Consider the following 25,873-nt stretch of genomic DNA (forward strand, 5'->3'; position numbering starts at 1 on the left):
CAAATATTTTTTGCTTTTTAAAAATAAAAAACATTTTTTGTCCAAATATATTTGTTTTCCTTGAATTTGAAAAATATTTTTCATTAAATTTTGTTTTTTTATTATACCAAACACCAAAAAAATATGAAAAAAAAAAATTTAAAAATGTTTTTCGTCTGGACAAACGAAGTCAAACATTCCAAATTATTATTGAATATTATTCTATTTTTTATATTTAAATAGGGTAAATTATATTGATCTCCCCTGAGATTTACCTTAATTACAGGGACCTCTCCTGTAGTTTCAAAAATAACACAGACCTTCATTACTTTTGAAACTAATATACAAATACCCCCTTCTGTTATCCATCCGTCCAAATTCAAATAAATTTTGCTGATGTCATCTATAATTATTCTTCAAATTCCAATACTACCCTTCAGGGGAGATAAGTGTAATTTACCTATATATATATATATATATACATACATATATATATATATATAAACACATACATATCATGCTTGTCACTGGTTCTGATGCTCAAACTCTCTCTAAATGTCTTTCTCCTCCCAATTTTTTTGACAGATAATTCAAAGGGAAAACCCCCATTACGCAGATCTGGTGAACTCTCCCAAAACCCATAACTCGATTCGTTGTTTGTAGTTGTTGTTGTTGTTTGTAGTTGTTGTTGTTGTTCTTCGTCTTCTTCACACCATGAAGGTAACCCAGAGAGATTCAGAGAAGGTGGTTTGGGATCAGATGAGAAACCCATCATCAATGACACTCATTACTGTTATGGGTTTATCAAATCGAACCATGCCCAAGTTCATGACTTGGCCCATCATCTTCGTCTCCATCACTTACATCATATACACTCTGAAACTTGTCTCCTTTAATTCATGCAGTTGCAACGACGACCCTCTCTTCATCACTACCCACAACCGCCTTGTTTCTCTCTAATCTTTTTCCATATCCATCAACACCAATAGCTTCCATTAGGATTTGAAGATCTGCATTAGGGATCTGATGGCCAAGCATTTACTTCACTAAAGCTCTCTACTCTAGAGTCTCACACTTAGCCAAGAAGACCCTCTATATATATATATATATATATGCATACATATATACATAATAGATCACAAATTCATTAAATCGCCACCACCGCTGTTTCTAACTTCATCTTTGTAAACCAAAATCGTCGATTAAACCCTCATATATATATATATACACGTACATACATATATATACATATATATAGAGAGAGAAAGAGAGATGCGGTCAGAGTTGATTCCAGGGATCATGAGACACATACCTATATACATATACAACAGTCGAGTTAGCGAGCTTCGTCTCCCTTAGCTCCAGCTCGCTGGACCACTCTCAATTCAAATCGCTAACCTGCGCATGCAGAGAGAGATAGAGAGAGATCGAGAGGCACAGAGAGAGAGAGGCAGCAACGATCGCAAAAGAGAGAGAGAGAGAGCACACACAGAGAGTGAAAGGACAGAGAGATAGAAGGGGTACAGTGATATATATATATATATATATAAGATATGTATGTGCTTATGAATGAATGAGAGGGGTATTATGGTTAATTCTACTGTCAAGCTAACATCGTTAAGGCTCTTTTAACGAGAAGGGGGTATTTGTATATTAGTTTCAAAAGTAAGGGAGGCCTGTGCTATTTTTGAAATTACAGGGGAGGTCCCTGTAATTAAGGTAAACCTCAGGGGAGGTCAGTGTAATTTACCTATAAATATCTTAATATTATAATTTAGAAGTCGATATTTATGTAGTGTACCCTATTTAAGATGCAATTAGTTTAATTTGGTATAGTTTAAAAGTGCATAGACAAATTTTTGTTATTAGGACAAATTACTCGGAAGTCTTATTTGAAATAGAAGAAATTTATTTAGCCTACTAACTTTTGAATACTCTCAAAAGTCCACTACACATTTTTTTACTTTGTTCTTATCTGCGCATTCGTTATTCTCTACCTCTTTCTCTTCCTGTTTATGGCCACTGGCAACCACATTTTACTTTTTTTTTCTCTTTCGGATATATAGTCACTGGCGAGTGACAACCACTATTGATTGGGGTTCACTAGCAAGCATCAACCACCGACTCCTTACTCCATCTTCACTGATGGTGAATGAGACAAGTTTTCTGCTAAGAAGATGAGTAGATCTACATTATATCCGACTAGATCTAAACTAAAAATAGTTGCCGGAGTACAATATTCTCTTTATATCTATTTCTCTCATTCGATTTCTCAAATTTTTTACATTTTCTCTATTACACACTTATATTTTCCTATTTTAATGGATAAAATTTTCAAGTTATGAACAAGTTGTTTTCGAGTTTTATTTTTAATTTAATTTTTTTTTTGTGATGAAATTAATCATACTTATAAAATTTTACAATTTCATAACATGTTTTAGAACTGTAAAATTTCACAGTTTCATAACATGTTTTAGAACTGTAAAATTTTACAATTTCATAAAATGTTTTTAGTTTGATTAATAAGGATAAATGCTCAATAAAATTATATTTTGAAATTGTAACATTTTATAGTTCCAAATCTTACTTTTCAGTTTGATCAATATTTAAGATTATTTGTTTAAAATCTACAAAAATTGAAAAATAATATATATATATTTTTCCGTTGTTTTTGTTTGTTGTTATTGCTTTTTTATTTTTTCCTTTTCAGTTTATCAATATTTAGCACATTTTGTTATGTTTTTCCGCTCCACTTTCTCTATTTATTCTTTTTTTTTTGGGCAATATTATCGATATTCCAGTGAATCTCCGATGATATTCTTGACGTCCAATGAATATTCTAGACATTCCGGCGACTTCCAGCGATGTTTGGAACACTTCGATGAACTTCCCGGTGATGTTAAACATTCTAGTGAGTCTCCGGTGACCGTCTGATGGAAGTCCAGTAGTAGTGGGATGTAGCATCGTTTTTAAATTTAAAAGATAATATATAAGATTTGTTAATAACAATTAAAACAATAAAGGACTAATTGGTACAAATATTTTATTTTAAGACTAAATAAATTTTAAACTTTGTGTATAAGACTTACTGATAAGTGCCCATTTCTTTTAAAACCCAAAATTAACATTAATAGTGATTCGCCCAATTAAAAGCCATTGGATTGCACCGAAACCATAAATTTCATGTCTATCAAACATCAATTATTCCCAAATCCTTATATCCTATGATTCTCGATCATTAAATCATATGAAAATTTAAAGATGCATATATTTTAATATATAATTTAATAATTAAAAATACATTAAGAGAGGAGAATATAAAGATTTGAGAACAACAAATCTTGTGCCACAATAGAAAGATACATGTTGTTTAGAGAAGTAGGTTAAAAATTAATTTTTTTTAAAACTTTTTTTGGCTTTTTTAAAAAAGCCAAAAAAAGATGAGAAAAAAAAGTTGAGGGTGTCCTAAATAAGTACACTTTTTGTCTTTTTGAACTAAAAAATTGAGAAAAAAAGATAGATGTTTGGGTTAATTTTTTGTCTTTTTACGAAAAAATGTGTAATAAAAAATTGTATAAATAAAGTGTATGGGGGAAGAAAGTTGAGTAGGTTGTACGGCTGCTCTGCTGGGGTAGCATGTCTTACAACAAATTATTGCCTCCTTCAGGGCAAAGTGTTTGGACAGTGATGGTCGGTCCGTGGGGGCCATCACGGGTCCCATTTTAATAATCTGAACCGTTCAATATGTACAACTCGTTGAGTATTATATACCTGTAAAAATCACGTTGGTCGGATATCGATAGCTATATGATCGGATTAGTTTTTTTTCAACAATTAACTCTCACACCATCCGTTTTTTTATTATATAAAACTAATTTGATCATATAGTTAACGATATCCGATCAACGTGATTTTTTACAGGCATATAGTATTCGGCGAGTTCTACATACTGAACGGTTCGGATTATCAAAACAGAACCCTTAGTGGGCCCTCAAGGGCCCAACATTACCATCAAACTTTGTGGCTTTACATATGTATTTTTTTTTTTTGCCCAAAAAGTGTATGACCTGCCTTCCTGTTGGGGCAGTATGGCTGACAGTGTAATTCAAACTTTTGTATTACAAAAATGTATGTGAATAGTAATGACTTTTTTGTTTTTTGTGTAACTTTTGGCTTTTTGAATTTTTGAGACTTGCCAAACCTGCTCTAAAAAATGACTTTTAACCTCTTTCCTAAAAAGGCCATAATATATTCCTTGTTAGATAGTGAATATTAGGGGTTTGACCTCATTTCTTCGCCTTCCAATCTCCTTAGATAAGACTAGTAGGGGTGTGCGCGGTGTGATTCAGGTGGCTTAAAAATAAAATTACAAACCGAATGACGAATTAGCGGATTGACAAATTACAATTTGGGCGATTTTTGACGGATTGGCGGATTGAAAAATATTTTAACTAATTATCATACATTTGCATAATATATAACACTAATTTGTATAATATTTTTTAAATATATAACACAAAGTAATTTTACATAATATATTTTATATATATAACCACTAATTTGTAATAAATTTCATATTTTAAATCTCTCTCACACTCATTTTTACATTGATATTTCATTAAAAATTAAAAAATATATATGTATTAACTATAGCGGAGCGGAACGAAGCGGTTCGGTTGACGGATTATAAATTTTAAAATTTAAACTGCGATTAGCGGTTAGAGCGGTGCGGATTGATGCGGATCGGTGTGATTTTAGCGGATTAGGCGGTATTTTACATAACCCTAAAGACTAGACTAGGTTTGCGAGTGCCAAAAAATAATATATAAATAAATCTTAATCCTAATAGGAAACAATATAGGACATTACTACATAAATAACAAATTAAAGTTAAATCACAATTTTGGATTATGGGAATTAGGAACATGTCAGATAAACAGCCCTAAAATGAAATTCCAAATTAATATTATAATATTGCAAAAAGAATTTTTTTCATAAATGACAAAAATAGGAGTTCGGAAATCAAAACCACATTGGTTGAAAACCAGATTAGGCCATAACAAAGCATTTAAGCAATCATTTGGCAATGGGCCAAAATGAGATTGGCGCCTTTTTAGTCACAAAAATATAAAATAGGTTAAAAAATTAATAAAAAATTTTTTTTCATCCAAATTATAATCATTTTATTTTTTTTCTTACAAAAGTCAAAAAAACTAACCCAAACGAACTTTTTATCCTAGGCTAAAATAGCAAAAAAAAATTAAAAAATCAACCCACTTCCCAAACGAATAAGTTTCGCCAATGCAAATGAACTTACGCACTTTTTCCTGTTCTTATGTTCCCCTTTCTCATTTTTCCCCTGAGATAATATTGGCTCTGGCAAAAGCCAAAGGAGTTAAATTTAATTAAACTACAGTAATGTCCAAACTACAGTTCATAGCACCCTTATCCATAGAAATCTATTAAATAAACATACAAAATGAAATTTTTGCACATTTCTGTAACATCATACATTTATAGAGTAACATGCCCTCCAAAGAAAAGAGGAAAAAGGAAATAAAACAAAAAGCTCCTATTCATTAAACCTAAAAGGGCAGGCAAGGTGGCAAAGCATCATTTTTGAACCTTCAATCCTCTATATCTTTTTATTTTGCTCTATTAGTCCCGTTCATAAGTGGAAGTCATGTTGTCAGAGGATTAAGAATAGCAGATGAATAAGCTCCAAGAACTTTACCTCCAACATCTGGGAAACTTTCGTGTCCAGGCAAGGAACCTACCGTCCCATCGTCATCTACGTGCACGGGATACTTGAGAAGATGGCCTTGCAATGGTGTAAAATTACTATCTGTGTATTTCTTCCAGTTATCTTCAGCGACGTGATTCACTCTCTTCACACATTCCAAACTCTCTGGCTCCTTAAAGCATTCTTCTATGGTCCCAAGGTGCTCTGCCCAGAGTGACATTCTGTGTCCATATATCTGCATGGATAACGTTGTTCATGTCGACTACATTACCAAGTGAACTTCCAACAGAATTGATGTAAGAAAGTTTTAATGATGCCAGGAAATGAGTATTTTTACTTTGAGTGATGGTTGGAACTTGGAACCATTGGGGATGTTTGGTGCAAGCTTATATGGTATGCTTAAATATTTAAAAATATATATATATATTTTTTTTTGAGAGTTTGTGTCATACTATTTGATACAGCTTTGAAATGTGTGCTCTTCGCAAATGATGGCAAGTTAAAATATGAAAACTGTTCAGGATCATGTTTCTAATGTAGTTATCAAGTTCTAAGGTCCAGCAAGAAATGAGCTCAGGTATGTCACAAATCTTAGCTCTAACAATGAGTGCATTTGGGCTTTATAAATATCCATGAGAATTTCTTCTTGCCACAATACAAAGACGGAAAAAAATATATATTGGTTTGCGAAAATCAAACATCATCTACTATAGGCCACTTTGCATTTCTCAAAACATATTGATATACTATAAAAAATTTCCCACTAGGCAACAGCACATAAAGTAGTGTAAAATCACATGTTTGCTGAAAAATAGAAGATATCCCAGATGAGAACAAGTAATCGAACCTGCCCATGAGGGTATTTCTTCTTCTTAGCCCAAGTGTAATCGGGTTGATATGCACCCATGGCTATCTCAGTGTCTCTTGTACCATCCAAAGATCTTTGGTTAATATTAGCAGATCCTATTATTGTATACTCGTCATCCACTATCATTCCTTTAGCATGCACATAAACCATAAACCGCCGAAACTTCTCTACATCTAAAACCTGATAAAATATTTTGGGTTTAGACTGACTGATTACAAATTTCTACCATAGTATACTCCAAAGTCATTTTGGAGAGGAAAACTATTATTTTTGTCGAAAACTATGATCACAAAAGTTATATAATAATACGCATACTCTGATCATTACAACAATCTTGAGAGCACAAACAAGACATGATAGAACAAAACTAAATGATTGATATGAGAAAAACTTGCAAGTGAGTAACAGAATGAGAATCTGACAGTTACATCCAAAGAATTTGTAAAATATTTTTAGAGAAATAAAGGTTTCAATAACAGACTAACAATAGTTGTAGCTAAGAAAAAGGGGGACATACATGCCCTCTTACACCTATATAATTTAAATATTTCAACTATGTAAGCCATGGAAACAATGGGGGCATACATAATTAAACTATTGACCACTCAAATCCCAAGAAACAAGGTCAGAGTATTGTGAAGCAAAGTCCCACATTGTCTTAATACAAAAGTAATGTGCAATCTATAAATGTGAGGACACACTCATCTCAATAGCTAGCTTTTGGAGTTGAATTCTACGCAAAACCGTTCAACATGATATCAGAGCTAGTGTACCAGGGATAGAGTATGACTGGTTATGGGAATGAATGATGTTCATTGATGACAAGCATTAAAAGAAAAATGGTAGATATGAAATTTCACAGGGAGCACATTTAAGGCATCAAGGAGTGAATTTTTGGAATGTTTTCAAGTATTTATTTGTGTTTGTAAGTCATAATTGAGCCGTAGGTGGTCAAGAAATGAAATTGGAACATATCCATATGTAGCACTTGACCTTAGTTGCGTTCACAAAATTTAACTAAATAACCAATCGGTGTACCCAACTAAAACTTAGGATACATCAAGAAATTAAATTATAAAAGTTGACTTAAGCATATGTATAATTTGAAAGAGGCTCGTTATAAGACAATTGAGATGAATTAGGGAAAAGGAATGAAATAGTTAGAATGCATAAGAGTTGAATATTAGGGTTAGGGTTAGAGAAAGAGAGAGAGAGAGGAGAAGATGGTGTGACTAATTGGTTTAGAGTTATGAAAATCAACCCTACTCTAGCAGTATATATTTCTATGGAGACATATTACAATATGACAATAGTACCCTCAACTAATAAAATAATAACATAATAACATATGACTATTCTAACACTCCCCCCCAAGCTGGAGCATAGAGATCAAACATGCCCAGTGTAGTAGATAAGCGATAAAAGGAAGACTGAGCCAAGGGTTTGGTGAGGATATTACCCAATTGATCTTCAGAACGAACATAAGGAGTCACAAGTTGCTTTCTCAGTAAAAGGTCGCGAATAAAATGACAATCAACTTCAATATGATTTGTACGTTCATGAAATACTGGATTATTGGTAATAAAGATAGCATTCTGATTATCACAACACATACTCATAGGAGTGGGAACAAGAATACCAAAATTCTGTAGAAGAGAGTGAACCCACAACATCTCAGAAGCAGTATGAGTCATGGCACAGTACTCAGCCTCAGCACTTGAATGAGTAACAACTGTCTGCTTTTTGCTACGCCAAGTAACAAGATTACCGCCAACGAAGGTGCAATAGCTGGTGGTAGAATGGTGATCAGTCCGACTGCCAGCCCAATCAACATCACTAAAACCAGTGACATACAAGGAAGAAAATGGACGATAGAGTAGACCACGACTTGGGGCACGCTTCAGATAATGCGAGATACGACAAACAGCTTCAAAATGATGGTGACGAGGAGCATGCATAAACTAACCACACTGACAGCATATGTAATATCAGGACGAGTGACAGTGAGATAAATCAATTTCCTAACAAAACGACGATAACGGCCAATATCAGGAAATAAGTCCCCAGTATCACCATCCAGTTTAACACAGGAGTCCATGGGAGTATCACTCGGGCGAGTACCCAGGAGGCCAGTCTTAGAGAGAAGATCAAGCAAGTACTTGCGTTGCAAAAGAAATAACCCCCGAGAAGACCGAGCAACCTCAATCCCAAGAAAATAGTGAAGATGACCCATGTCCTTAGTGTGAAAGTGTTGACCTAAAGACCGTTTTAAATCAACAATACCAGTGGAGTCACTGCCAGAAATGATGATGTCATCCACATAGACAAGGAGAACAATACTCCCAATAGACGAGTGGTGAACAAAAACAGAATGATTAGAAGTGGAACGGCGAAACCTATATGAAAGCACAACTGCACTGAAGCGATCAAACCAAGCATGTGGAGATTGCTTGAGACCATACAAGGCCTTCTGCAATCGACAAACCATATGCTCACTGCTGGGAACAACATAGCCAAGTGGCTGATCCATACTAACCTCCTCTTGGAGATCGCCATGAAGAATTTCTTTATATTAAGCTAATATAAAGGCCAAGACTGACTAATGGCAACAGAGAGGAGAATCCGAACAAAGTTGAGGCGAGCCATAGCGGAGAAGGTCTCCAAATAATCAACACCATAAGTTTGTGTATAGCTTGTGGCCACCAAGGAGGCCTTAAGCCACTCAACAGTATCATCATGAAGATACTTGATAGTATAAATCCAACGACAACCGACACTAGGTTTCTCAGAAGGCAATGGAGTAAGGTCCCAAGTCTGATTCTGATGAAGAGCACTCATTTCCTCATCCATAGCATGCTTCCAACCTGACATGGACATAGCCTGCTTATAAGAAGAGGGAATGGAAACACAAGACAAGCTACAAGCAAAGGAGTAAAGACTAGTGGAAAGACGATCGTAAGAAACAAAATGAGCAATAGGATGTTGGGTGCAAGCACGTTTACCTCGGCGCAAAGCAATGGGAAGATCATCAATGTCCAGAACAATAGGAGGGCTAAGAGCCTCTGACAAAGAAGATGAACTGTTCGCGCCATAAGAAACAAGGCAACGATTTTGGGACCGTTGATAAACTTGGAGAGGAGATGGAGGTGAAGAAAGGGGATCTACATTGGTGGAGGGTGAAACAAAGGAGGAGGAGACACAAGGCATGGGAAAAGTAGGTGTTTGAGAAGCTGGCTCCCCCTTACGACAAGATATAAGATCGGCTGACAACTGCTGCCTAAACGAAGAAAAAAAAAAGATGGACTCAAAAAAGGTAACATCAGCCTTGACAAAGAACCGACGAGACTCAGGGTGATAACACCGATAACCTTTTTGAGTACGAGAATGACCTAAAAAACACACACTTATGAGCACGAGGAGATAACTTATCTAGGCCCGGATTAAGGACATGGACAAAAGCCACACAACCAAAAATACGAGGAGAAAGAGGAAACGGGGACAATCAGGGTACAACTGGGAGAAGGAAGACTGGTTTTGTAACACAATTGAGGGCATACGGTTAATAAGAGAGCAAGCAGTGAGCACAACATCACCCCAAAACTGTTTGAGAACGTGCATGTGAAACAACAATGTGCGAGCAACATCTAACAAATGGCAGTGTTTCCGCTTAGCAACACCATTTTGGGGGGATGTGTGAACACAACTAGTCTGATGAATAATACCACGATTAGCACAAAAAAGATCCACAGTAGACGGCATATATTTTAAGGCATTATCAGACCGGAATATTTTAATACGTTTCCCAAACTGAGTAAAGATTTCATTATAAAACTTAGAAATTATTTGGGGTAATTCAGACTGCTGCTTTATTAAAAATAACCAAGTCATCCGAGAGTAATCATCCACAAAAAAAAAAACAAAATAAAGAAATCCATTAACAGTGGGAGTCCGAGATGGACCCCATATGTCTGTGTGGACTACATCAAAAGACGCGGACACATGACTAACACCACAACTATAAAAGGAACTACGGTGGTGCTTGCCAAGCTGACAAGCATCACACTAAAGTTTAGACACATGACTTAAGCCAGGAATGGCTAACTTAAGCTTGGTTAAAGACGGATGACCCAAGCGAAAATGCCATTGCAGAAGAGACACGGTAGCACTCAAAACAGCAGAAGTAGAACGAGACGGGCTATCAGTGTCCAGAAAATATAAGCCATCCTTCTCATGCCCCGAACCAATCATCCTCTTGGTCTAAAGGTCTTGCAAAACACACAAAGTGGGAGAAAAGGTTATGGAACAGTGAAACGCTTTAGTCAATTGACTAACAAAAAGTAAATTAAATGGAAAAGTAGGAACATAAAGACTAGAGGGTAAGGAGAGAGATGGAGTGGGCTGAAGAATACCCTTGCCACTAACAGGTCGAGAGGATCCATCAGCTAGAATAATATTATGTGTAACAGGATGAAGAGTATGGAAAAGAGATGAATTACCGGAGATATTGGAACTAGCACCAGAGTCTATGAGCCAAGATTGGGGAGATTGAGCCACACATGCAAGATTACCTGAACCAGCAATTGTAGCTGTGGAGGATGAAGGGATAGCAGTACGAAGAGATTGGACGAGCTCAGTAAGCTTGCTAAGTTGAGTAGTGAGTGCGTCATGAAAATTAGATGGGGAAGCAACTGTGCCAGAGGGAAATTGTGTTGACTGAGAGGATGGAGAATTCATAACCTGATTCACATGATCAGGTTTACCATACTTCTGCCAACACCAAGGCTTAGAATGACCCAAGGAATCACAGTGAGTACACTTCCGATCACCACGGGACGCAGAACCATTTCCACGCCCACCACCACTATGAGAACCAAGAGAAGAACGACCATCGCCGGAACCACGAAAACCAGTGTACGAGCCACGGTGACTAGAAGAGTGGCTTGGAAAACTTCCACTGGAATACCCACGGTTGCTACTACTAGAGATCAATGCAGAAGAGGCCAAAGTCTGAGAGGCAGAACCAAATGAAGGAGAACCCTGTCCCAAAGAAGAACACAATAGCCGAGAATAGGCATTAGCAACAGAAGGTAACGTCTCACTAGCAAGGATCTGATCTTTGAAACCCCGTAAATCAGAATCTAAGCCCACAAGTAAAGAGGCCATCATAAACTCCTCCCAATTCCGTTTTTGTTGTGCTAAATCAGTAGTAAAAGGTCGGTGTTGTAATAACTGATCCCACAAATTCTTACGACCACTGTAATAATCTAAAAGAGAACGACCAGACTGTCGAGTAGCAAAAACCTGCTCATATAACTCATAGACCCGGGAGACACTAATTTGATTCGAAAATGACTCAACAAGAGAGTCCCAAATTTCCTTCGAGGTGTCACAAAATTCCACAGTAGTAGCAACATGAGGTTCCAAGCTATGCCAGAGTCATCCCATAACACAAGAATCCTCACTACACCAGTCATCATAGGTGTTATCATCAACAGCAGGCAAAAGGTCAGTAAGAAAACGGGATTTTTTCTTACCCCGCAAAAAGATTTTAACAGCATAAGCCCAAGCCAGATAATTTAAGCCATTAAGTTTCTTGGTAGTGATAGACTTAGGCAACTCATCATCTTTAACCACAGGAGGTTTGATGTCAGTCATGGAAAACACACAGTAGTCAAATAGAAATTAGCCAAATAACAACAGAAAACAACAAAAATAGAAGTATGTGACCAAATCAAACAGAAAACAGCCGAAAACAGCCAAAGTAACACAGCCAAAGCAACCAAATAACAGCAGAAAATACCAAACAGAGAAGTCTGGGACCAAACCTAGAGATGCTGAACAAGGAAGCAGGCAAAAAAGTATAAAAAATCCAACAAAACAATACCAAATCTCAAAACAAACCTCAAGGAACACCTCCTGGATGATTTTTGGCCCCTATAGAGATGAGCCCACTAGGTAGAAATCGCACAAGTAGAGCAGAAGCAGCAGCTTCGATTTTTCACCAAAAATATTCGAAAATCATTCAAAAATACAAAACTTACATCAAATGGCTCTAAAAAATTCCACAAAAATCACCATTGAACTCAAAAGGAAGAATCTATCCTTGAGAGCCCAACTTGTCCGTACGGATGATGGTGTCACGCTGATGTCATCGTACGGATGATGACATCAGCACATTGTTGTCACCTCACAATGATCTCTAGATTCTGATGAACACTCGAGAAGGCAGGAACTCTGCTCTGATACCAAGTTAGAATGCACAAGAGAAGATGGTGTGACTAATTGGTTTAGAGTTGTGAAAATCAACCTTACTCCAGCAGTACATATTTCTATGAAGACATATTACAATATGACCATAGTACCCTCAACTAATAAAATAATAACATAATAACATATGACTATTCTAACAGAAATAATTTGTAAAAAAAATTAGGTTGTCCCATCACCCCCCTCGAGGACACTTCCACTTCATATTTCTCTTGGAGTTGCAGCGTAAACTAAGAATGAGACAGACTAACAATTATAATAAAAGAATCAAAAGATGTACCATGTATGTGGCTGCAAGTTCTTTTGCTAGAGCATTGCTGAGTTCTATTATTTTGAATTCAAATTAAGGACATGACAAACTGCCAAGCATAACCATTTGTGAAAAGATTAAACACATATCAAGCCACCACATTATTGTCCTCACCTCAACTACAGAAGTTAAGGATCAATTGTTTTTAGTTCCAATTACTGTAATAAACTGGAACCGGTTAAAAGGGTGCTTCCAAATGCACCCCTTTAGTTCCCTCCACACCCACCCTTCTCAACATATTGTGGGGCACATTGGGAACTGTGCTCTTTCACTATGGTGGGTATGAGAGAGACAAAGGGATGCATTAGAAGCACTCTAGTTAAAAATAGATTTTCTTTACCTTATTCTCATTTGCAGGAGACTGAGTACCTTCTGTTGACCTCTCCTCAAGCATTTGTTCCCGATTGCCAAGGCAATAGAAATTTAGGTAGTCTAGAGGATTTGAGTCAGAAAGCTGCATGGATTTAAGCTCCTGTGCAACAACTCCATACATCATTTTCATCGTCTGACTCTGCAAGAAGCAAACTCTTAAGAATCAAGAATAATTAAGTTTTAATCTTCTTGCAACTTTTTTTTAAACCATTTATGTCAGAAATTTTTTAATATCTTACTGCTGGAAATTATTGAACTAAAAGCAATTGAAGGAATTGAAATAATAAACAATCCAACAGTCATCAATAACTTATTTCTATCATCTAATATGCATCCGACAATGCAAAAAATGTTTCCTGAAATTAAAAATATTTCTGGTTTATCTAGTTTATGAAATAGAAAACCATCTTACCTGCCAAAATAGAATTTCTTGCATAGCAGCAGAAGTAGGATCACCCTCAGGCCACATTGGTATGACAACATACACTGCAAATCTCTCTCTAGCTCTAATTTTACTAGCAATTTTTAATGCCAACTCCATGGGGACTAGATTATCAACTCCTAATCATAAAAATAAAATAAAGCAAAATAAGTAGTAATCTTCAGAAAAATATTTAAGCAAAAAAATATAGATTAATAGACTTGGTTACTGATAAACAAGTGGATAGAACACAGCCCCGTTTCTGAAAAACTTATTTGCTGATTATTTAGCTTAAATTTTGAAATTCCATGTTTAATCAGTTGTACTTCGAAAAGTTAGGGCGTTTGGTAAAACTTTTTAGGCTTTCAACTTATTTACCTTTTCAGCTAAAAAAGTTCAAAAGGCCTACTTATTTGAAGCTAGCTTTGAGATGTCATTTTTTTAAACTAGTTTTTTGTTTTTTGTTTTTAGGTAATGCATAAAAAGTACACAGAGGAGCTGATGATGAATAAAGCTGTAAATTCCATTGAGTAGATGGTGATAGCACTTAGTTTACTGAAAGCAAATGAATGAGCATATATATGGTATAACGCTAGACTAATATGCATATTAATTAAAAAAACAAGGATGGGACATGTTTGATCTCTGATCTAGTGATAAGATTCAGTCAACTGAATTTAGAAGCTACTTCCCATCGCTTCAAACAGAGATCACAAATAGTGTAATGAAAGATGTACCCGCATTTTCATATGATGGCCAGGCATAGGATGATCCAATAAAATACTGATTTTCAATGTATATGAAGTGCTGAGCTGATCTGATTGCTTGAATGTATGCTGTCTGAATGCTCCTATCTATCACCAACTTGTTTGAACATATAAGGCTCTGCAGTATAGCGTATCATAAAAAAAAAATGGCATACTTTAGTATAATGAAGTACTAATGTAGTTTAACTAATATGTAAATTAGAACTGGTGTTAAAAAAAATGGTGAGTTGGAAGCAATGCCAACTTTTGTAAGAATAAATTGTTTATTCCACATAATTAAATAGTGGCATGTACATCATAAAAGAAATAATGAAAGGAAGAGGGCTCTCTGAGAAGTGCTTGGGAAATATGAACCAAACATGATGATAAACACAATGCAATGAAGAAGAACAAACAGGGAAAATTCAGAATAGTTCTTTAATCAACCTGGGCTTCAACCTGGGCTTCAGCAACATCAATGGATTTGGGAAATCTCTTCAGTGATCCTGAATCAATAGACCGGAAAATCTGCCAGAAGGGGAACCATTAAGTTTTGACAAGAAAATGGATTTAACAGCATCCAAAAAAAAAGTCAATAGACAACCTGAACATGCCAGTTTTCACGATTATCTTCCTGGGAAACCCATACTTTTGGATCATCCTCCGGAATAGTTGTGTATTTTTTATCCTTTGGAAAAGAATACTTATCAGGACTAAGTATCCATGAAATACGTTTTATCTTTATCATAGCATCATCATGCCAATGAGGTATCCTTCTGCACCATAGTCCCAATTCAGTCCACTTTGAAGCTTTTATCCAACGCTGCTCAAAGTTTATAAGAACATCAAATGCAGCAGGTCCATCAATTCTGCAGTGCATGTCATGCCAAGGCTGCCTTGGAGCCTTATTTCCTTTCTGAAAACAAGAACCTTAAACAATGATGAAAGGAAGAAATATGTACAGAATCTTCAGAACCACTCCTATAAGATGACTATCAGAATTCTTAGGCAGGACCTCAGCCTACTAGATCAATAGAGTCCCAAAAATTTGACTGTACACTGCAGGAGATTCACATGACCTTCAAAGACAGGTCAATAACAATCTCTGATATGTCCGAAAGGATATAACATATTCTTACAAACATCTAATCAATTTAAAACTGTAAATATATGTGTAATCAGTAAAAACTAACAGATATTAGTACACATTCCTGAGATGACCTACAGAAGCAATACCTTAGTTCAAATCATGTAATATAAACATCTTAAGAACTTAAATAGATGAAATAAATTTATATTTTACTAAAAAAAAGTTGACAGACATAACTTGCTTATTCATTATAGGCAACATTGACCAATCACTATTGTAGATGAACATAAAGCTCTTCTTTCACCTAAAAAGTACTCTGAACTTGCAAATTCATTATAGGCTGACCACTCAATATTGATTTCATTCTCAACACACCAAAAAGGATATTTGTGAACTATTGAATTTTATATTTTGTAATCTTACACAGGCCATTTAACAGTGTGTAAGAGGGGCTAATTTGAGCCCACTAAATTATTTAGGCCCAATAGCCCAAGATTAGTGGGCCCGAATTTATCGCAAGTCCAAGAATCGGTGGGCCCAGATTTATCGCCATCAAACGGATTGAATCGCTCTAAGCCTCGAAAGGGTTCGGATCCACGAACCTAGAGACTTACTCGGGCCCGGACTCGAAAGGGTATTAAGTAAGCCTAGAGATCCGAAGCACTCGGACTCGAAAGGATTCGGATCCACGAATCTAGAGATCCGAAGTACTTGGCTTCGAACGGATTCAGACGCAATCTAGAAGTCGCTCCGTTAATGAGTCCCAGAACACTTGCGGGCTCGGAGCTTTCCGGGATCTACGCACCAGAACCATGGGCGTAATGGAGTTCGAACAAAGGACCCGATCCCGAGGACGGTGAGTGGAGATAAATTCACTCTTCGGTTAAACTAGCCTACACCCGGGTTGAGGTGGCACGACCCCGGGGGGTCCATGAGACTCGGCAATATTTTGCGGCAGGACGTCCTCTGGGACTACCCCTGACCCTTTGGGATGATTGGGGATCATTGGTTAGGTGTGGCTAAGAAGAAGGGTTCGCCGAGGGATTGATCTCCTCTTCGGGGTTTTCTCATCCTCGGAGAAGTCACCTCCTCGGAGAGGTCACCTCCTCGGACAAGGTGGTTAGAGAGAATATCCCCCATGTGCCTTGCACATGGGCTCCATCCTATATCATGAGGTGCCTATAAATAGCACCCACCCATAGCTTTACAAGGGATAGATTTTGGAGATTTTTAACTCTTGGGAAAGAACTAATTTCCCTTCTCCATTATCAACCTTGAGAGTGAAAGTGGGAGATCCATGGGAGAGCCTTGCCATTATTCTATTCTCTAGCCATTTTGCCTTCTTCTTCACCCAATCTCTTATCCCCATCATCTCCTTTCTTTTGTATTCTTGAGTTGAGACCATTGAAGAATCTAAGCCTCTCATCATATTCTAGAGAATTCGAAGTTGTTCTTCAAGGATCTTCGAAGATCTTCGAATTTTCCAACTCCTTTCTTGAACCCTCTCCTACACAGTGTAAGCAGATTATTCCATTTAAGAAGAGGATTCACAAAACTAGAAACATAAACAGATTCATATGTGAAACTTCCGTGATGAAATGGTAACCAAAAAATAAACGAACATTGTTGGAACTTTGAGTCTGAAAAAATAGAGATGCCTTTTCTCTCTCTCTTTTCTCCACCTCCTTTTTCTTTTTCTTCTTATTTTTTCTTCCGTCACCTTTTGGTCTGCTTTGGGTTTTTCCTTGTGTTATTAGAAAATGCTAATACCCTAACAAATTACGTATTTGTACACACGTTCCAAACCATGGTACACTTTCGTTCTACAACGGTAAATTTAGAGATTTGAAGCGATCCCAAAAGTTTTTTCCAATATATTTTCTTAAATGTTACCGTAGGAGGGAAAAAAATAAAATATAATGAACTAAAATTTAAGGTGAGTTAAGTTTTGACAGGACAAAAATATCAAAAATTAAAAATAAATAAATAAATAAATTATTGAATACCTAATAGAAAAGAAAATTACTCTAGAAGTACCTTAAGTTTTCAAGTAATGTATACAACTCTAGCCCCATCATACCATATTTTAGAGCATGTGGTGCACCACATTCCGGTTTCAAGTATTAAAACGATCCACATTACAGGTAACATAGGTTTTTCCTTTTGTCTTTTTCTCGTGTGGGTGTGAGGTTAGGGGAATATTTTTCAGTAGGTTATGATGTCAATTAAAGCTCTAAAGTTATCAAGACAAGTAAATCACCATAGAGAAATACACACTAGGCCAAGCCCATGTTGCTTCAGTTGCGAAGAACACATAGTAAGTAAAATCTTCGGAGCACCTAATACATACACATATGCATGTGCACCCATGTATGTGTTGGGATTTTCTGTCAATATGAAATGGAAAAATAAATATTTTATTATAATGGTTTTTATCATTGGGCACTGTTTGGTTAAAATAATGGTTTTGGGTGCATCAATATTGAATGGGTGTTGTTGGAAGTGTTAATGCACTCTTTGGGAGGAAAACGCATGGTTAATGCAATGTTGTACGGATTGATGGCATGGCATTACACAGCCATCATTGGAACTAGTGGTGATTTCTTGGATGCATGCATGATGAAAACCAATGGCAGCCAACATTGAAGAAATAGAAGGGCACTGTTCTTGGTACATGGAGCTGCAGATTTGGGGAAGTTCAAAGGGTGTTTTTTTAGTCTCTCTCAATCTTTTTATGTATAAATATATGTGTGTATGAGATGGTTGAGAGTGAAGGAGGAGGAGTTCTCCATAGAGAGAGAGAGATGTGAGAAGAGAGGAATGTGAGATGTAAAATACCATAGTGAGTGGGAAGTCTATGGGAATTGGGGCTCAAAACACTCAATTACTCTTGAGCAGGGGTCTCAGGTATTGAAGTTAGGTTTTGGGTATTTTCATCTCACCATTGTACTCAGATTTATATAATGGATTATCTCTCTTCCATGGATGTAGGCATTTGGGCCAAACCACGTTAAATATTGTGTGGGTGTGTGTGTGTGTTTTATTATATGTGTCTGAATATTTATTGGGTATTCTTCCATTGGCACATGGTTCATATTTTAATACGGGGTATCAGAGCTTTTAAGGTGGGGTTTATCCCCAACAGTATATGCATGGCCTTGAGTATTCAACAAAATAAATTACTATTGCTAAAAAATAAAAAATCAAACAAACAAATCACTCACAGGAAATGTAGAATTATGAAAATCATTGCGAAATACAGTACTAAGATCACGAAACAATCGATGCTCAGGCGTATCATATCGACCATCACAAAGATCAAGACCACCCAAAAATGCTGTAATCTTTCGATTATTACCCGCCTGTGTGTCCACAAGCACACATTTCTGATGGTGTGTGAAGAAAGTTCCAACAACCTGGGTTGAACATATTAAAAAAAAAAAAACCTTCAGTTGGCTTTTTAGCTTAAAAGAAAGCACATATGTCAAATAAAAACTTGGGAAATTCACAAAGAATGTGACAACAAATATTAGTGAATCAAAAAACACATGCACAAAAAATTATTTCCTGTTGATCATTCTGAAGACTGCTCAGTGATTTTACACAAACACGTGCTTAATCTACAATGAGAGATATATGCACAAAGAGAACAAATTTCCTGCTGAAGGAATTGATATGAAACTTCCTTTGACAATGAGGAAGGACATATGGTAACTTTACAATTTGATCATTATCTGACTTAAAAAACCAAAAGTACAACTTAGAACACAATAGTGAATCAATTTAGTATGGGAAGGATACTAAATTTATAAACGAATAAAAGATGACTAATATATCTTTAACGCAAGCAATTTAATGGGTACTGGAATAAAACCTGCCTTTTGTCTGATGTAGCTCAACTTACTGCTGGCATAACGCGGTGACAACACACAGATGACAGATGAACGCTTGAAAAACTTCTTAGTATCTTCATCATGCGTTTTCATTACTCCTGGCTGCATTATATGCCACTTCAATTATGACTTTATAGATAAATGTGCTCAATAACTTGAACCTATAACCCAGCAAATAATAAGGAAACAACTGTGTCCCTCACTTTATTTTGATTGAACATATTTAAAAATTACCAGTAATGCTGGGAACACAGAAACCAAACATAGAATGGGACACAAAAATTACCAATGCACATAGACCTACTTAAAAATTACCAGTGTTTCATAGTCATGGAATTTCAAGATTAAATTAATTGGTGCCATATTAGCTATTCTCAGAAATTTTATTGTTGAGGACAAAAAACTAAAGTAAAAATAGGAAGATTATTGAAACCTTTCACGTTGAAGATTGATTTTTAGGGAGAAAATTATGACAATCTTGAAAAGACCAACATGGTGCTATCCCTACATAATAGTGCAGATCTTATATCAACTTTATATATCTAACGATGCCATGTTCCAGTTTTATGAATTCAAGAGCACAAATAAAAATAAGATGTTTAATGAAACAAAATGGAGATTATACAGAAATTGTTGTCACTTTCCCTTGATAACCGTAACCTCTTGCCATTGTGAATCAAATTTATATAATCTTGACTCGTTCAATTACTTTTGAATGCAAACATACTAATGTGAAAATGGGTATCAAGCCAAGAGAACATGTTCGCATACCTCGATAACTTGTTCACATGTTCAAGCCAAGAAAAGAGAACACATTCACCTGTAAAGAACTACTTGCCTTACAGTTGTCCCGTAAAATTTTCCTTTCAATTTTGTTAGTATCTGTCAATCCACTATTATGTTAGAAATACTCCTCCACTTGAGCCAACATACTTTGATTTTATATTGATTGCATCATCTCTAAGCTGTCCATCCTAATTAATAATCAACCAATGTAACGAAAAGGCTCACTATTTGTTATTTTCTGATTTTTAATATTTAGTTTTCCACTAGTTTTACTTTTGTTGTTACTAAACCTATACTCCACATTCATTAATTCCTTCAATAAATGTAGTCACACCCCATTATACATGTAAATTATGATAGTTTTGATAAGAATGTAAATTAAACATTTCTTCAAATCACATTTCTAACAAATGTGAAAACAAGAATCTTAGATAGGAACTATGGAACAAATAGAAGCTATTGAGAAGAAAAAAAATGTCATAAATAAAACCATTAAACAAAAATTAACACAAAAGTTGACATGGTAAGCAAGCAAATTAACACAAGTAGGAATAGTCCAACGATAGTATTCAAATTTAGTGGGGGGAAAACAGAGTAAAGCATACATGAAAGGAAGATTTTCAAAACCATCAGCCTTTTAGAATTCTTACCGTTTTGACGAAGAATTTATTCTGTGAAGTCTTATCATTCCAAACCAATAACAATACGCGAACCCCTTCTTCGGACTTATACTTGAGCAAATCACCCAAACTCAAATTCCCGCCTCGTGGCAATGGCCGCGTTGGCTCCCTTATTAGCTTCACCTTGAGACTAATTGACCAACCAACCATGTATATCAAATGCCGAGCCTCCAATATCGCGTGGCATAGATCTTCCCAACATTTTCCCTGTTTGAAAAACCCTCCTTCGTCTAATTCAATGTCAGGAAGCTTAATATCATTGCTAACGTGAGCATCTTGATACAATTGCACTGAGCAACCTCTTCTGAGTGGAAAATATGTATGCCTCACCCCCTTGTGTTGTGGATCGCCTGCAATTCCGTGTTGGTAGAGTGGATTGTCATCACAGGGCGTGAATTTCATCTTTAGGTGGAGCAGCGCCTCAGGCTTCGACGGCTTTCGGAAAGCCCCGATCACCGGAAAACGATCGGTGATTAACTCTCCGGAAGCTAATTTCTCAGCTGGTACAATGACTTTCCCGATTAATTGTGGTCCGAACAAATCCATGTCCCTCACCTGGAACTCCAAATTCGGCGCCCGATGAGCCAGAGGTATGTTGAAGTGCTGATTCCATCTAGGGTTTTGTTCATTGTGGATCACCTGAGTTGTGGCAACTGTGGCGTGAGGCACATAGACGGCGACGTAAGGGTCGGTGGTGATGATCTTGCGGCGGTGGTCGATTCTATTATCATCACCACCATTGCCGCCGTGCGCAATGCAGGCACGGCCGGCGGCGAAGCAGCGGCGGAGGTGCTCCGACATTAAATCCATGTTAGGCAAGTTAGAAGCTTCTATGATTGTGAGGTCTAAGTCGCCGTGTAAGTATATCAATGGCTCTGGTAGTGCTGAATCCGCCATTGAAAGCAAAAAGGTGGGAGTGAGAGGTAGAAGAAAGTGTTGTTGGGATTTTGAGTAGTTTTAAAAAGTTTCTCGCCGCCGCGAGGTTCGGCGTCGCGGCAGAAATTGAAATTTTGGATTGTATATATTTGTCGGTGAAGGTGGCGATGGTGGTGGCGACGGTGGCGGAGTGGAGGGGCGAATGGAGAGCGGCATGGCAGTTAATGGAGGAGGTAGAGAGCGCGGGGAATCAAATTGCGTGGCAAGCAAGTATGCTGTTGGGCAAAACAGCATCTGAAACAGACGAAGGGGCATTTACATGGAGTTGTTTGCGGGTGTGGTAAATAAGTGTAGTTTTTTTCTTTTTAGATTAAAAGGTTAAGAAAAAAAATATAGATGTTTGAATTAATTTTTTGACTTTTTATGAAAAAATGTGTAATAAAAAATTATAAAAATTGATTTGTAAAGGAAAATTAGAATTAAGAGTTATGCAGCCGTAATTGTTGACTTTTGATAAGTAGTGTTAACTTTTTTATTTTTTGAGTAATTTTTTTACTTTTTGACTTTTTTTACATATCTCAAACTTGTCCTAAAACTATGTTTGGAACCTAGGAGACAAAAAGAAAAGAAACATTATAAGGAAAAAGAAAAAAAAAAATTACAAGAATTTTTTTCATTTTTATTTGGTTAGATTTTATGAAAAAAATAAAAGAAATAATTTTATGTTATATTATCAAAATAATCTTTTGTTAGATATGAAAAGCCTTTGAGGACATGGGTGTCAATCATGTTATTTTTTTTATTTTTACAAGGACAAAATTGGTATTATGAAAATATAAAAATATGTTGGTTTCTTTTCTCTCCCAATCTCTCTACTTTTGAAAAGATTAAAAATGAGGGTTATAAGAGAAATAAGTTATCTAAACAAGTAAGAGAAATATATATCTCTATTTCGTTTCTTTTCTCTCTAATTCACTCAATCCAAACATAGTGTAAGACTTTTTTCTGTAAATTTGATTATATAAGAGATCTCAACTAAATTTAGCTTGAGTATGACATGATAATTAAATGGTAAATATGTATTGTGAGATTATATTTGGGAATTGTACGGGGAGCAAATATTCAGGCGAGCCCGTATTCCTTTCTTCCAAGCTCCGTTTCTGTCCGATCACCTGAAAGCACAATGTGGGTGAGCTACCCGGCGGTGTGTGGCCGGAAAACCCCTCCGATGGTCAAGTTAGAACACACACCAGGGGATAGATAGAGAGAAGGGAGAGTGTTGAGTGTTTAGTGTTTAGTGTATGTCTCACCAAATGTTCATCTGTTTGCGTATGGGAGGCGCAGACATGCTTATATACCCTCTGCGCCCCATATCCACTCCCAGTCATCTCCTGACACGTGGCTCCGTTATCCCATCTGTCAGCATAAACCTTGCTGAACATCACCTAATCCAACTGCCTGCCCATTCTCCTGGGAGCTCGGCAGCCGGGCAATTCCATCTCGGCCATCGTCTGCCATGCTGCGCTTCATGCCCAAGTACTCCAACAGCTAAGCTTAGATAAGGACCGGACTCGGCGGGATCTCGGCAAAGCCGAGCTCGGGACTACTTACGCTTGTCTGCGGTCGACCTACCTGCCGAGCAAACAAGTAATTCGGTCCAACCTTGCCTTTCCTGGTGCTGGACTTTTCACCTGACCGGCTTCGTAATCACGGATCCTTGCAGCTCGGTCAGTCAACGCGCTGCCTTAACCGAGCAGCTTCCTTCAAGGCCGGGCCACACAACTTGGCCCAACACCTGTTCGGCCCAAATCTGTCTGGCACAACTCTGCCCGGCCCAAATCTGTCCGGCACAACTCTGTCCGGCCCAAATCTGTCTGGCACAACTCTGTCCGGCCCAAATCTGTCCGGCACAACTCTATCCGGCCCAAATCTGTCCGGCACAACTCTGTCCGGCCCAAATCTGTCTGGCACAAAGTCCATATCATTAATCTCCCTCTCAATTGCCCCTTAATTCCGTCCGCTGAAGCGTGACTGGGATTACCTATCCTGACCGGGGTAATACTTCCTCGGTCCTCAATATGCAAGATGGTGACCGCACTAAGAAAGTGAGCAAGGTCCGCTCCACAACTTCCTTCTTGGCGAGCAACATCAGCTCGGTCAAGGAACTTCCAAGGTCGGCGAGCAAGGTCCGCTCCGCGACTTGTTTCTTGGCGAGCAACAACAGCTCGGCAAAGAACTTCCAAGGTCGGCGAGCAAGGTCCGCTCCGCGACTTGCTTCTTGGCGAGCAACAACAGCTTGGCAAGGAACTTCCAAGGTTGGCGAGCAAGGTCCGCTCCGCGACGTGCTTCCTGGCGAGCAACATCAGCTCGGTCAAGGAACTTCCAAGGTCGGCGAGCAAGGTCCGCTCCGCGACTTGCTTCTTGGCGAGCAACAACAGCTCGGCAAGGAACTTTCAGGGTTGGCGAGCAAGGTCCGCTCCGCGACGTGCTTCTTGGCGAGCAACATCAGCTCGGTCAAGGAACTTCCAAGGTCGGTGAGCAAGGTCCGCTTCGCGACGTGCTTCTTGGCGAGCAACATCAGCTCGGTCAAGGAACTCCGAGGAAGGCGAGCAAGGTCCGCTCCGCGACTTCCTTCTTGGCGAACAACATCAACTCGGTCAAGGAACTCCGAGGAAGGCGAGCAAGGTCCGCTCCGCGACTTCCTTCTTGGCGAGCAACAACAGCTCGGCAAGGAACTTCCAAGGTCAGCGAGCAAGGTCCACTCCGCGACTTGCTTCTTGGCGAGCAACATCAGCTGGTCAAGGAACTTCCAAAGTCGGCGAACAACGTCCGCTCCGCGACTTGCTTCTTGGCGAGCAACAACTGCTCGGCAAGGAACTTCCAAGGTCGGCGAGCAAGGTCCGCTCCCCGACTTCCTTCTTGGGGGACAAGATCAGCTCGGCCAAAAAACTCCAAAGAAGGGGAGCAAGGTCCGCTCCGCGACTTCCTTCTTGGCGGACAAGATCAGCTCGGCCAAGGAACTCCAAAGAAGGCGAGCTAGGTCCGCTCCGCGACTTCCTTCTTGGCGGACAAGATCAGCTCAGCCAAGGAACTACAAAGAAGGGGAGCAAGGTCCGCTCCGCCATTTCCTTCTTGGCGGACAAGATCAGCTCGGCTAAGGAACTCCAAAGAAGGGGAGCTAGGTCCGCTCCGCGACTTCCTTCTTGGCAGACAAGATGAGCTCGGCCAAGGAACTCCAAAGAAGGGGAGCTAGGTCCGCTCCGCGACTTCCTTCTTGGTGGACAAGATCAGCTCGGCCAAGGAACTCCAAAGAAGGCGAGCTAGGTCCGCTCCGCGACTTCCTTCTTGGCGGACAAGATCAGCTCGGCCAAGGAACTCCAAAGAAGGGGAGCAAGGTCCGCTCCGCGACTTCCTTCTTGGCGGACAAGATCAGCTCGGCCAAGGAACTCCAAAGAAGGGGAGCTAGGTCCGCTCCGCGACTTCCTTCTTGGCGGACAAGATCAGCTCGGCCAAGGAACTCCAAAGAAGGCGAGCTAGGTCCGCTCCGCGACTTCCTTCTTGGCGGACAAGATCAGCTCGGCCAAGGAACTCCAAAGAAGGGGAGCAAGGTCCGCCCCGCGACTTCCTTCTTGGCGGACAAGATCAGCTCGGCCAAGGAACTCCAAAGAAGGGGAGCTAGGTTCGCTCCGCGACTTCCTTCTTGGCGGACAAGATCAGCTCGGCCAAGGAACTCCAAAGAAGGGGAGCTAGGTCCGCTCCGCGACTTCCTTCTTGGCGGACAAGATCAGCTCGGCCAAGGAACTCCAAAGAAGGGGAGCAAGGTCCGCTCCGCGACTTCCTTC

The 25,873-nt window shown here is 38.4% G+C and overlaps 1 protein-coding gene across 6 annotated transcripts; it reads right to left on the reverse strand.

Annotated features, from left to right (window-relative positions):
• Nucleotides 1–5,427: 5,427 nt before the first annotated feature.
• Nucleotides 5,428–22,348, reverse strand: LOC114319039 (phospholipase D delta). Of its 6 annotated transcripts, none has more exons than XR_014342148.1 (10): nt 21,126–22,320; nt 19,675–19,791; nt 19,021–19,212; nt 15,311–15,622; nt 15,166–15,234; nt 14,698–14,845; nt 13,952–14,100; nt 13,537–13,678; nt 6,570–6,770; nt 5,428–5,957 (listed from the first exon to the last, which is right to left on the reverse strand). XR_014342148.1 is itself a non-coding variant. In XM_028266012.2 (10 exons), the coding sequence occupies exons 1-10, from the start codon at nt 22,050–22,052 to the stop codon at nt 5,661–5,663; spliced, it is 2,595 nt and encodes an 864-aa protein (XP_028121813.1). In that variant the 5' UTR covers nt 22,053–22,348; the 3' UTR covers nt 5,428–5,660. The 6 variants fall into 6 exon arrangements, 3 of the variants coding, with proteins under 3 accessions (XP_028121813.1, XP_082747693.1, XP_028121814.1); XR_014342146.1 differs by having other exon boundaries at nt 15,154–15,234; XM_028266012.2 differs by having other exon boundaries at nt 13,508–13,678; nt 15,154–15,234; nt 21,126–22,348.
• Nucleotides 22,349–25,873: the final 3,525 nt, after the last annotated feature.

This window comes from Camellia sinensis, chromosome 1 (genome assembly GCF_055761805.1).
Source record: "Camellia sinensis isolate YWXY chromosome 1, ASM5576180v1, whole genome shotgun sequence".
NCBI lineage: Eukaryota > Viridiplantae > Streptophyta > Magnoliopsida > Ericales > Theaceae > Camellia > Camellia sinensis.